Source organism: Anopheles marshallii, chromosome 2 (genome assembly GCF_943734725.1).
Source record: "Anopheles marshallii chromosome 2, idAnoMarsDA_429_01, whole genome shotgun sequence".
Lineage (NCBI taxonomy): Eukaryota > Metazoa > Arthropoda > Insecta > Diptera > Culicidae > Anopheles > Anopheles marshallii.
In genome coordinates, this window is record NC_071326.1 from 25730637 (window position 1) to 25743556 (window position 12920).

General features: G+C 46.0%; 1 protein-coding gene across 1 annotated transcript in view; it reads left to right on the top strand.

Moving 5' to 3' along the window:
- The first annotated feature begins 6622 nt into the window (after nucleotides 1-6622).
- LOC128719435 (uncharacterized) overlaps nucleotides 6623-12920 on the top strand; it is a 38247-nt gene continuing 31949 nt past the window's right edge. The window contains exons 1-5 of the mRNA XM_053813060.1: nucleotides 6623-6732; nucleotides 7404-7608; nucleotides 11218-11337; nucleotides 11408-11869; nucleotides 12023-12278. Of these exons, the coding sequence (XP_053669035.1) occupies nucleotides 6623-6732; nucleotides 7404-7608; nucleotides 11218-11337; nucleotides 11408-11869; nucleotides 12023-12278 (1153 nt within the window). The remainder of the gene's footprint in view (nucleotides 6733-7403; nucleotides 7609-11217; nucleotides 11338-11407; nucleotides 11870-12022; nucleotides 12279-12920) is intronic.

Consider the following 12920-nt stretch of genomic DNA (forward strand, 5'->3'; position numbering starts at 1 on the left):
TCGCTGGATGCTAATGGATGGCAAATGGGGGTGAAGAACCTGCATTTCACCCCAAGCAAACCGATCCGAAGTGTGTGGAAATGATCGCAATGGGGCGCAAAGCAGAAGGTTAACAGCGACAAGGTGAGTACTGATTGGACCATCATCGTGATACCATCCCATTCCTTTTGCCGCTTCCCAAGATAGAACGCCTCGGCACATTCGCTTTTACTGTACGCCATCCTTCGGTGTGCCACCTTGGTTTCCATTTCCATTAACCGGTGCCGGGCCGGAAAGTGCCCGGTTCGTGGGGCAACCATGTTGTATGGATGCGTGGGATTCGTTGGAACCGCTTTATAGATCCAACAAATTTAATCATATCGCAACCCGAACCTCTCACACGTTACCGTGCGGCTCGATGGGGTGGATGATGGTTATCAGCGTTGTGTGAAGGCCGAATGCGAATGCGTTGAAGATCGATATCCATCATTGGATAACCGGGTTCAATGGGATCGTGGTTCGGTGTCTTGCTGGGCTTTTCACCCCAACGTTCACCTCAACGTTTTTTTTTTTTAATCTTTTGGACTATAAATTCCCGCTAGTGTCACTGTCATGCCCTTACCGCCCAGAGATGCTTCAGTACAGGCAGGCACGAAACGATGTGCAAGTGTGGCAGTGGCAAATACGTTGCCATTGTTTACGATGCGTTGGTGCTGCCGGATCGGTTTCCAATACTTACCGGGTCGCATTGACCAAGCGATGTGTCACAAAGCAAACAAAACAAACGGCCACACATACGGCGGCGGCGGTACAAGATGGCCGGGAAGCATTGTTGGTGATTGTATGCAGTACATACGCAACGAAGCTTTAAGATTGGTGATTTTGCTAGTGTTGTGCTTAATGAATCTTTTGACATGGAGTCATTCATATGAGTCGTTAGTGAGGAGTCACTCTCAACAAATTTATGAATCCTCAAACTAGTGGTCATAAATCTTCGATGATTCATTAGAGGATTCATAAATCTTTGAAATAGAGATTGAGATTTATTTATTCTGCTCAAAGATGCATTCAGATTCATGAATCTGATACTGTAAATCCAATACTGTAGCAAGGGTGGACTCTTTTCTACCTCTGTTTAGGTTTGGTCTGTAAAATAAATGATTAATAAGCACTGCTTATTATTCAAGAATTAATAAGCAATTTTGGATAATTGTAAAAATGTTTATCATTAACAAAACTTGTAAACATTCTTCAGACTTTCAATCAAACATCTGATGCAGCCTACAGTTGCATTCCTGTTTCTCTTTTTGACCTATATTCCACACACCACTGGCTCACAGAGTAAAGCGCGCCCTGACCGTGATGTGCGCTGTGTGTGTGTTTTCTTCTTCTTCTTCTTCTTTTTCTATTGCTTCTCCCAAAAACCCCAACATTTATGGTGTTGGTGACCCCAAACACGAGCATGGCACGAGCTTGTCTTCACAGTCACCGCTTGCGTGCGGCAACGGCCCTTTCACGCAGACGGGCAAACGAACGCACACCACGACCAGGAGCCCATCAGTCAAACAATAACTATTGGTACTACAACTAATACTACTACTACTACTACTGCCATCACCACTACCACTACTGTACTTGGTGTGGCAAAGGTTTTCCGAGCCTAATTTTTTTTTTCATTTCCATCCGCATTATCACATTTTCATTCCATCGCTTGTCACAGCCCTCTAATGTCTCTTTCTCTCTCTCTCTTTTTATCTCTCTCTCTCTCTCTCTATGTGACGTGTTTTGTTACAGCGTTATCACGACCGTTTTCGGGCCGCATCACAGCGGGTAATTGCTTATCGTTGGCTGTCAGCACCCGTACTACACACGCGCACACAGCGCGCATACCGATGCTGCCCGCTTACACACAAACACACACATACATACATACACACACGCGCGCGATATTCATCGCCCACGTCCATCGCCAAGTGTGTGGCAGTGACGTCCGCCGAAGACGGGTCCAGTCCCGACACTCGAGCACAATTAGGATTCCCACACGCGCCTCATCTGCCACACTGGTTCGCAGGCGTTTGCCAACACTGGCCACAACTACCGAAGTAAACGTGTGTGTGTGTGTATCGATGGGACTACGTAAACTGTGGACTGTGGACGTAGGGATTTTTGGCCACCCATCTCAAACACACCTGTGCAAGTTGTACGCGAAAGTTTGTCTGTTTGCTTGGCTTACGAAATCGGGTAAATGATTGCGAACAGTTTGTAGGTTTCGGTTTCGATAGTAACAAAAAAAGAAGGTTGCTCTCGATGCGTCCGGCAGTTGTTGTAACCCTGTTATCAGCAGCCTGCAGCGTTCACGCGCATCTGATAAGACGTTTGTGTGAAGGACATTCGGTGAACCGTGCAGGGAACGGGCCGTGTGCACAGCATACGTACAGAGCCTGTGAAGTGAAAGCACACAGTTAGTCAATCGATTCCTGCTTTGATTGTGCATCATCGGCTGCAAAACGGGGACATCGTCTAGGGAAGAGGGTATTCCTTAGGTGGGACGAGGTGGCCTAGCCGTGGAGTCATCGTGGGTGACCAGCGTGCTCGTTCTTACCAGCGTGGAAAGTCGTCTCACTGTTGCCCGTGTGCGGGCAAAATGGCGTGAGAATCCGGTGTGAATCGTTCGAGCCGATGAGTTGTGAGTCAGTGTGAACCAGTTGGCCTTTGGCATGGTGAGCTGAACAGACCGTGCATTCATCGGGTGTCCCTAGAAGCGATTAAGAGATCATCCTTCGGAATCCTGGCGCTGAAGTGATTGGTGATGTGCATTATAAAGTGCATTTACTGGATGTTTGATAGTGCACGGTAGATACCCTCAGCGTTGTGGTCGGTTGCTTTGTTTTCTGGAACTCCGTTTGTTTGGTGTAGTGAATTTTCCGGCGATACTTTGAGGATGCGTTGTGTAATTTAAACAATAGTGTGAATTTTATAAGTTTCAAGCTATTCCTTTGTCTTGTGAAAGTGGTGCAGTTGGTACAAGGAGACAATGTGTTGCCTAATATACTAACCAACTCCATCCGCCATATGTTCGTGTGGTCTGTTAATGTTAATTAATCTTTAACTGACGCTTGTTTTTAACAACTTTATCACAAAAAATACATTTGCTAGTTGCAGTTAATCCCATAATCTAAATTGTCTTCGCAGGAGTATCAAGTACCCAGTGGAAAAAATACAGCGTTCAAGCGGTTCAACAAATATGCAGTTGGTGAAGTGTACCGTGCCGATAAGAAGGTTTAGCGAGAAACAAAACGGTTAGCAGAAACGGATCGGGGATCTTCGACAGCGTCTCCAAACAAAGGAGCGCCAGCTGGTGTAGTTTTCGCTTGCTGCTTACCGTACGATGGTGTTCGTCATGCACTGGCTATGCACTGCTGGTGGTGAATGTGCGGCTGCTGCTAGCCATGGTGAAGTGAGTGAACCCCGCAATGGCTGACGAGCGTGTTTACTGGCGTACGGGCAAGCGCTAACCGTGCAATACACGCTGCCATTCCATGTGCTACAAGGGCCGACCCATTAATTCGCAATTCGATCCCGTTTGGGCCACCACAATCGATTAGTGAATCACCGCGTGCGTGTAGCAAATCACCAAAAAAAAAAACAAAACCCCCTCCGTACGATGTATGATTCAATCTGGCTGAAGTGTACAGTGTTTAACCACGTCCATATGGTTTCCAAATTAAAAAAAAGAAAAAAATTGCAGCAATAAGTTTACAACGGTGTGGGTAGGTGTGTGATGTGTTTGCAAGCTACCAGCGGCAGTGTAGTCATATGTTTGAAGGTACAACGAATTTTAAACAACATCCGATTAAGAACGTAGTGAATGAGGGGAAGCGAACAACAAAGCGTTTGGGGGTATTAAGAAAGTGATTCCCATTTTATTGTCAGTGATGCGATGGTAAAGATTATGCACCAGGGCGTACGGTTTGGCGATGAAGTAGAGAAGCGTGATTTTGTGAGGAAAAAATGGAGACCATATCAAAGCTGTACCCTCCGTAAGGCGACAAAGGGTGGTGAATAATCGCAGAGGTAAGAATGATTTTTTCTTGCCACCAAATTTATCGTTCAATGAGCATTCCTCATGAAAATGTTCTTTATTGCTATACACACTGGAACGATATGTACATCCTTATATTTGTATGCTTTTTTGGTTTTCATTGGTTAGTTATCAACACAATTACAAACGATTCTTCACTTACTTATCTTTCGCCCCTGAAGTACGCTACTAGTCCAAGTCGGCTATAATGAGATTTAGTGAGACTAATAATCTCACGCTATCATTGTTTGATTTCTCCACACGCTCATCTCATCAGTCGACATTGCTCGAAGTAGCTGAGTGTCATGAGTTACCCTACACGCCGTTACGATGAAACATTTCACTGAGCATAACGTGCACTCCTACTCGCGCCGTCCTGCTGCCGTACTCATCCGTGTGCTTGAGTACCACCGCTCCGTCACCACGCTAGCGTACTCTTTCACGCTCTTATCCATTTTTCACAGTTCATCGGAGCATGCGCCGATAATGAAAATTGACTTTCCATTTGCTCTGCCAAAAAACGGAAGGGAACCACTCCAGCTGTCTGGTTGGAAGCGGGCAAAATGGGAAAAGAGGAGCGCAAAATTGACAATGCGTCAAGCAGTGTGGGAAAGTTGGCAAGGGCTTTCGATGGTGCGTTTCGTTACCTTTTTTTTTCTTTCTTCTTCTCTGAACTGCTCTCCCAAATAAATAAGCTTTCGGACGTGTGTGTGTGTAGGTGTGTGAGAGTAAGGTTCCTCAGCCGTGTCGCGTTGACCACCCTAACACGGGCAACGTTTGCCATTGAAGGGCGCACAATAGATGCGGGAGTGTGTTTCAGTAACCCACGCACATTCTTACAGTAGCGGGCACTGGAAATGAGTAGCTTGCCTGTGAGCGTACGCCGTGTACGTACGGTTGAAGATAAGCTCGTGACGTAGGGCGCGTTACGATACGAGCCAAGAATCGATGATGGTTGCATGTGCGGCAAAAAAAAAACATATTCTGGGAATCGATCCTGGGCATGGGAATGGCCACGTAGCAAGAACAAAACAAACGGTGGCAGTGAGTTTGTTTGGGGAATGGTTTTGTCGATTAATCCCTTACTGGGAATTTTTTTTTCTTTATAAAGCTAAATAACCATACAGAATTTGTTTATTTTTTTTTCAAACGTTTCCATTCGTTTCATTCACACTTTGCAGCATTGACGCTACATTCATTTGTTGGTGGAGACGCCTAGTCTCTTTTGAAGTTAATGGAGACGCCTAGTCTTTCTTTGGAAAAATGATGGAGACGCATGGTATTTTACTAAGAGTATTACAAATAAATAAAGCATAAATTCTTCATAACCATACTTTCATACCGCAATGATTTACAAAACGAACAATCAACAAATCTAATGATATTTTTCCTTTGTTTAAACCACCAGGATTCACCCAAAACACAAACACGCACACACCGTAGTCGAAAAACTATTCAACCCATTCATGATGCATACCAGTGGGCAACGTCAACCGTACAAATCGTATCTAGCCATGCACCATTCATCCTGAGCAAGTGGCAGGGTGGGTGGTGCGTCTTTGGCAAACACACGCCCCAATCCGCCATCGTGATTTCGGTTGAACGGTGGAACGGCGATTGTAATACGGGCCGGGTGGTCTGCGCACTAGCAGCGCAGCCAACACCAAAACGGCAGCATCTGCAACAGCAACCAATCCGCAAATTCAGTGACGCTTGTGCTGGGAAGATGTTCACCCAAACCAACCGCGACATTCGATTCTCCAGTGTAGCCAACGGTGACGATAACGACGACGATGGTTCTAGGCGTCGGGGCCAGCCAGTGAGCACAGTGCAACCCGTCCGAGCATGCCGTGCCGGAAGATTGTGCCGCGTAGAAGTGATCGCGATCCGCTGCCGGTGCAACAGTGAACTCGATGCCAGTGATGGGCTGCAAGTGACGAACCGGGATCGAAGCGATACGGACGGTATGTGTCGCTCAGTGGATGCACCGTCGTTTGCTGATTTGTTTCGCAAGAAGAAAAAGTGTTGACAGTTCGGTGGTGTGGCGCTAAGAGGCGACAATTAGTGTGTGGTAATTTGCAAACAAAAAAAAGATAGAAAATGCTTAACCAATCGTACACTGTGCAGTGAACACACCGGTGTTATCGGTGTTAAGGTACCAGTCAAACTATGCCCAAGTGCTAACATCATATTGCATATCTCAGCGCTACCGTGTAGGAATAAACATGGCCACAGTAACAACTACTGTAAAACATTTCAAACGTGAAAAATCAGCGGTGAATAATTACACCATGCCGTCATTTGTGATAAACTGTTAACTACGAAAAGGGGAAGAAACGAAAGAAAAAAAATCAAATCACTAGTACGTACTGGCTGTTTCGGTTTGGCCAGACATGTTTCGGAATCGATAAACAAGGTGCGAACCGGTGTTTACGGAAATACGACCCCTGACTCGCAGTCGCTGTACGTGAAGTATATGTAATTGCGAGCGTGAGTAAAAGGGAGAAAGTTCCACACAGTTCCACGGATCAGCGGGTGAATTATTATCAAAGCGACAGCAAAATGGACGACATGCCCGATCTGTCGCACCTGACGCAGGAGGAACGGGCCATCATCGAGGGTGTGATGATGCGCCAGAAGCAAGAAGAGGAACGGGAGAATGAAATAATGCGGTAAGTGGGGATGTAGATGAATTTGTTTTTTTTTTATTTGCCTCATACAACCAATGTTACCCAGGATTATCCAAACCGTATGAAAATGCTGCAGTTAATTTCTGAATCATGAGGACGGAGTCGTTATAACATAAATAAATAATTGCCTAACGCTGTGCACTCTGCACTGCATCGGTGCATCTGGCCTAGAATTGATAATTGATTTCTGATTAAACAAATACCCTCCCTCGTGCAAAGTAATGTAAAATTAAAATTGTTCCTATTTGCCTATTTGCACGCTTTGTGCGCGAGAGCAGCGCTGGAGAAAAACTGCAATTATTTGGAATCATTTTTAAAACTCGATTATTACTGCCGCGTATGCAGTACCACTTGGAGTCAGTTACGCTATCCAACAATTATAATCATTTCTTGTGGGGTGGAAAAAATAGACCATACGTTGGCCTAGGTTTTTCATGTTGACATATGCATAGAGAAATTGCCACTATTTCCACTGTACAAACTGCTGATGATGGTGAAATACCCGTTTAGAGAGTTAATAGTATTTTACAAAAAAGAATATTACTGATAAGTGCATTGAAGTTCATAACTAATGTTAACAATTCAAGTGTTCTTTATCATTGTTTAATATACCTATTTATCTATTTTTATTTTATTTATCCACTTTTCAACAGACGCAAACAGGACGAGGTAGCCACACTCGTCGACTCGATCCGACAGAAGTCGGAACAACAGAAGAAGGCAGGCGTGGAGCTAGAGGCCACGTGTCATATCTGCCTCAAGACAAAGTTTGCGGACGGTATTGGGCACATTTGTCACTACTGCAACATTCGCTGCTGTGCCAAATGCGGTGGCAAAGTAACACTACGCAACAACAAGGTAAGCCGCGAAAGGTGTTGGTGTTGGGCACATTATTTGTTATCAAACATGGTACGAAAAAGGATTTGTTCACTAAGAAATGTCTTCCGACTAGGAGACTTTCTAAAGAGATTACTAATTACTGAAAGAGATGTTGTTCTACCTAACTAGAGCAAAAATTGTTCGAATGGGAGCAATTTGAAAAATAACTAAGCGATCGATGCTATGCAACGAGCATAACTTAAGGCGTTTAATGTTGTCAAGCAAATTGCATACTTTGTTTGATGTAGTTTTTGTGGGTTTTAGGCACTTGATTGAGAAAAATCTTTTTTTACACAGGAATTTTTTAACTAGAGCGTTTTTAGACGGTACTTACAACAATCAAAGCAAAACCTTCACGATAAATACATCCTAGATAGCGAGGCAAGTCAAACGCCACGTCGTATTGATTGAGGATTTCTTGGAAACGTATCCGGCCGACTCATCATGCGCTGCCTCAGTGAGTGTGATGGAAAATGCGCAAGAAGCAAATGCCAAAAAGAGGCGCTACATAAACGTTGTAACAAAACAGCTCACGTAAAAAAAAAAATCGCACCCCGTGAAGAAACGTGAGCACGCGCGCACGAGGAGGTAACACTGTATCGGGTCTGCAGTTCGGGAGTGGAAAGTCATCGAAGATGAAAACTTTACCACGTTTCGCTTCCCACACAAACACACACCACGGCGAAGATTAGGGCCGCCTACCTTTGCCGAAAAACCCGAATGCGAATGAATGAAATGACGTCATTTCGAAGGAATTGCTCTTGCCACGCAGCTTACACAGTGTATCGCTCCATCGTTGCCAGCTATTGATTTTTGATTTATGAACGAACAGGAAAGCGGGCCGGTTGGCGAATTTGGGATTTTGCCTACTAGTTTGGAACTAACGACCGTCCCGATCCCGTTCATGCATTCCCACACACAATAGGAGAGGGGGAGGATGGAACCCTTCCCCTCCACCTCATAAAGGACCCTTTCCGAGGACAATGAGCCACAAATGTGTGGCATAGGCTTTGGCACCATGCAGGCAGCGCTGGACAGCATTTACATGGGTCATAATTTTCGACTTCAATCTTCTTTTGCTGGCACTAAACGAAAGCTGAAAATCAACGCGTTGTACGCTATTGTGTAGCGTGGGGCGGATTGGGAACGTATAATATAAGTGAACATAATTTTAAGTACCCGCTCTCGCATTTCGCCTCGTGTGTGCGTGATTTGTCTCGTGGCGGTATGCACTACTGTGTCTAGTCTGTGGTATTCATTCGGTCTCGTCCCAGTCATTATCGTTACGCCTAGCGCGTGGCCTCCTCCATCGCATCGAGACGGGAGGATATTCGGGGCCGGATTGGGGTTGGGCTTGCCGCGCTGGCTGGCTCATCAGCATAGGCGCCCAGAATGCTGGTGCCAGTGTTTTCTCCCAAAAATCCAATCCGCATATGCTACGGCGCGGCAACTGATCGCCGTTATCCGGCTGTCTAGCAGCACCATCGACTCCTTCCCGGCGATTCGGCGTTTTTGTCAATGTTGCCAGCACGGTGGGGTTGAGCAATGCTGCCACGAGACGGACACTTTGACTGACTATTAACGGGGCAGACGGGCCGTGTATCGGGCTGTATCGTGCCTGTGGAAGCATTTCATTTTGCCAGTGAACGCCGGCGAAAACGAAGGGCGACGCAAGGGACGAATCGGGTGGCGAACGCCCTCCCCCGGGCTAACGTCGCCGGCGATGAAATATGACGAAAATCTGAAGTGGCATTGCACTGTGCTACGCCAAAATGGGCACCGAATTTTCGTCCGATTTTCCGGCCGTTTCGTTTCATTTCCTCTTTCTTTTGTCGCTTTCTCTCTCTCTTCCTTTCTCACATCCTCGGTGGAATGCTTTTGCCACCGAAAGGGAAGCGCGGGAAGACCCGAAGTAATAATTATTATTTTGGCTCACGAAGGCATCCTCGAAGCGTTCCTTCCGAGCGCTCGCCCCTTTTGCGACTGCGTTCCAACCAATCCAAATTGGATCATTGAAAACTAATTTCGCAGAGCGTTGAGACCGCTGTGGGTGGGCAAGCAAGGGGGCGATTTTCATTCATTATGTCTGACGCGCGTCCAGTGCCGTCTTGTTGGTGGCAGCCGATTTTCTTGGGGCAGCTGTTTGCGAACAGTTGCCAAGCACAGCCCAACCCCATTTTGACTGGGTGGGCTCGAGAGGTTTCGCTGACCCAAAAATGTGTGTGAGGCTGGCCGGGATATCGCCGGGGCGAGGTGCTCAGGTGGCACACGGTGGAGAATTGCCTGCCGGATGGGAATTGCCGCGAGCCGTTTTGGCGTATGGTTAATATTTCATGATACGCAGCGCATTTAAATTGTTGGCATCAAAACAACGCACGTTGTCGTGAGCGATGCGAACTGTGTGCGCTAAAAATGCAGAGCTGCTGATGAACGCTCTAATGCTTTACCGCCGGTTGGACTGCACAGACCACAGCTGGGGAGACCACAGTTAAATGGTTGGGGTAAGAGTCAACGCAGAAAATCAAATTTAAAAATTTATACACAAGTTGTGCTTTCCGGTGCATAATTGTGTACGCTCCGGGTGATCCCATACGAGATGTGTGGATACGCTGGATGAAAATACTTCTTTTTTGCTAGCGAAAATAACACGCTGCTTGAGACACTCTAAATTAAGGGAAGGAAAGAGAAGTTTAGCACACAATACAGCTATTTTGTTCAGATTAAATCATTTTTTAGTGTGGAAAATAAGACTAAATTAAACAACAAAAGCATGTTTTCAATCAAGATGGCTTGCGAAATATCTTCATGGAATTGGAAATATGGGAACACTATTATCGATGCCCAGACCAGCAGTGATTGGATAATTAATGGTTTCAAGTTGTTTGCTCCGTCGAACTATTATCCCCCCGAACTTATCATATGTTATCAATTAATTGAAACATTAATCAAAGTAAACTAAGCAAACCATAACTGTCAACCAACCAATAACCAGCAACTGTCAAACGTGTCAAACTGATTGAAAGGATAAATTTACTTTAGCTAATATAAACTATTGAATTAAATTCTTTAGATAAACCGGTACATTCTAAATTACAACAATTCGAGCAAAGTGCGTGTCGTCTAATCGCACCTAAAGAAACGAACTCTTGTATCGTGAATCGTAAACTCTTGTAGCGTGCATCATTACATTCAAACAAAGTTCACAAGTTACGAAAGAGATCGTGTTGACCAATTGCACCTTATGACAATACGTCTACGGTCAAAAGTTGTTTGTATTTGGCTGTTGGTTGTAATGTGCACAATCAGCAGCTTTTGGTTGTGGTATGCGTTAGCATATTCGCACTTATACTGCAACTCAGCACATAACTCATGCAAATAGTTTAATTCTAAATCGCCAAGTGTGTTTTTCCCTAGTTATTGTTACTTCAATTTCTAACTCAATTCAAATAATTTCGAAAACCGAGTGCTAAATGCAATATCGCTTACTTAACGATTTATCTACGGCATGGTTTTAAAATGTGTACCATAGCCATAGTTTACTACATGCACTAATATAATGGTTTTATTCTTTGGTTAACAATTTCGCAGGTCATATGGGTATGCATAGTGTGTAGGAAAAAGCAGGAACTTCTGTCAAAGACGGGACAATGGATGAACAAAAGCACCAGTCCCGACGGGGTGATACGAAGGCAGGAGGGTGATCCGAGGGTAAGATAATCGTTACAAGCCTTAAGATGCCCGACATTAACGCACCTTTCGTCTCGATTCCTTCCCGCAGACACTACCCCAAACCATGCTCGACCCACTCGATCCCTCCGACAAGCGGCCCAAGCTGGAGCGAGCACGTAGCGCAGCGGAGAAGGAAAACAATCCGATGCAACGGGCGAACAGCCAGTTACGCCGGCAGTACAGCCAACAGGATCCACCCACCCGCCGGCTGTCGCAGTCGGATGGTAGCGGGATGGACATGATGATGTCGCCCGGACATCAGCAGATGGGCCGGATGCAACAGATGGGCCACGGGCAGGTAGGCATGTACGGTGGCCGACCCGGGGGCCAGCAGGGTGTTGGGTACGGTGGCACCTACGGACAGCATTCGCAGCTGCCTCAGCCACCAATGCAGCACGGCGGAGGATCGTACGGAGGTCAACATTCAATGGCACCCCAGGTCCACATAACGCATGCAGGCGGTGGCGGTTCGATGGGTGGTTATGGTCACGATGATCCAAGCTACTATCAGGTGGGTGTTAGATAGAGTGTTATCCAATTCCTCTAAATGGTTCAATTTCTTGTTAGAAAAATCAATGGTCTACCTAAGAGGAGCAGAAATTCATTAGTCAGTACCGAATAACCTCATTTATGTGTTTCGTTTTTGTTCTAAAATTCTTCACAGAGTGAAATTGAAGATCTTATGCGTACCCATCCACATTTGGTGCACCCGAGACAGCAGCAGCACTACGCCGAATCGCTCCAATCCAGCTCGAGCCACGGTACCAGCGGTCTGGGTGGTGGGGTAGGTGTCGGTGGGGTTCATCTTCCACCCGAGCCTACCAAATCCCACAAGCGACCGCTCGGTGGTCCGTACCTGCCCCAGCAACGGTCCTTCAGCAGCTCCGATGAGGACATTCGTTCCACGCCGGAGTTTGAAGGTAAGTCCGCGCGTGCCGTGGATGTGCCGAGCTCACGGTTGAAGCCACCGGCCAGCAGAGGGCCATTCGTTCCACCTGAAACCCGTGTGTTTCTTTCCATTTTTTTGAGCCGTTTCTTCTTTTCGTTACTATCTTCCTCACTAATGCCGCGTTACGCGGGCGCTAAAAATGCTTCTGTTTATCTCTTAGTGTTTCCGCTAGCGGTTTTTCTTTTAGTGTGAAAGAACTTTCTATCATTTTGTGTTTGTTTTGTTTTGTTTCGCCCCATTTTGTTCCCTCTGTTGTCGTTCGTGCTATGATTTTGGATACAAAATTGTTTCGAAGGTTTAGTTTTTAGTGTTTGCGCGCGCATAGACACGCTCTCGTTTTGCCACACGTAATAATGCAGCCCCGAGCCAGAAAAGCCCGAGGGGGCAGCTAGCGAAGTAGCGTACGTCACGCGCAACGGACTGTTCCCGTATGACGTTAAACGTTCGGTCAGAAAACCGGTCACCTGTGGACATGGAATTTCCATTTTTTTTCCTTTCGATAGTACTCGGCAGTAGCGAAACGGTATGCAGTAGGCTTCTCGGTTCTAATGTTCCTACTAGTGAGGGTTCTTTCCTATCGCTTCTTTCTTCTCGATCGTCAGTGACTTAATTC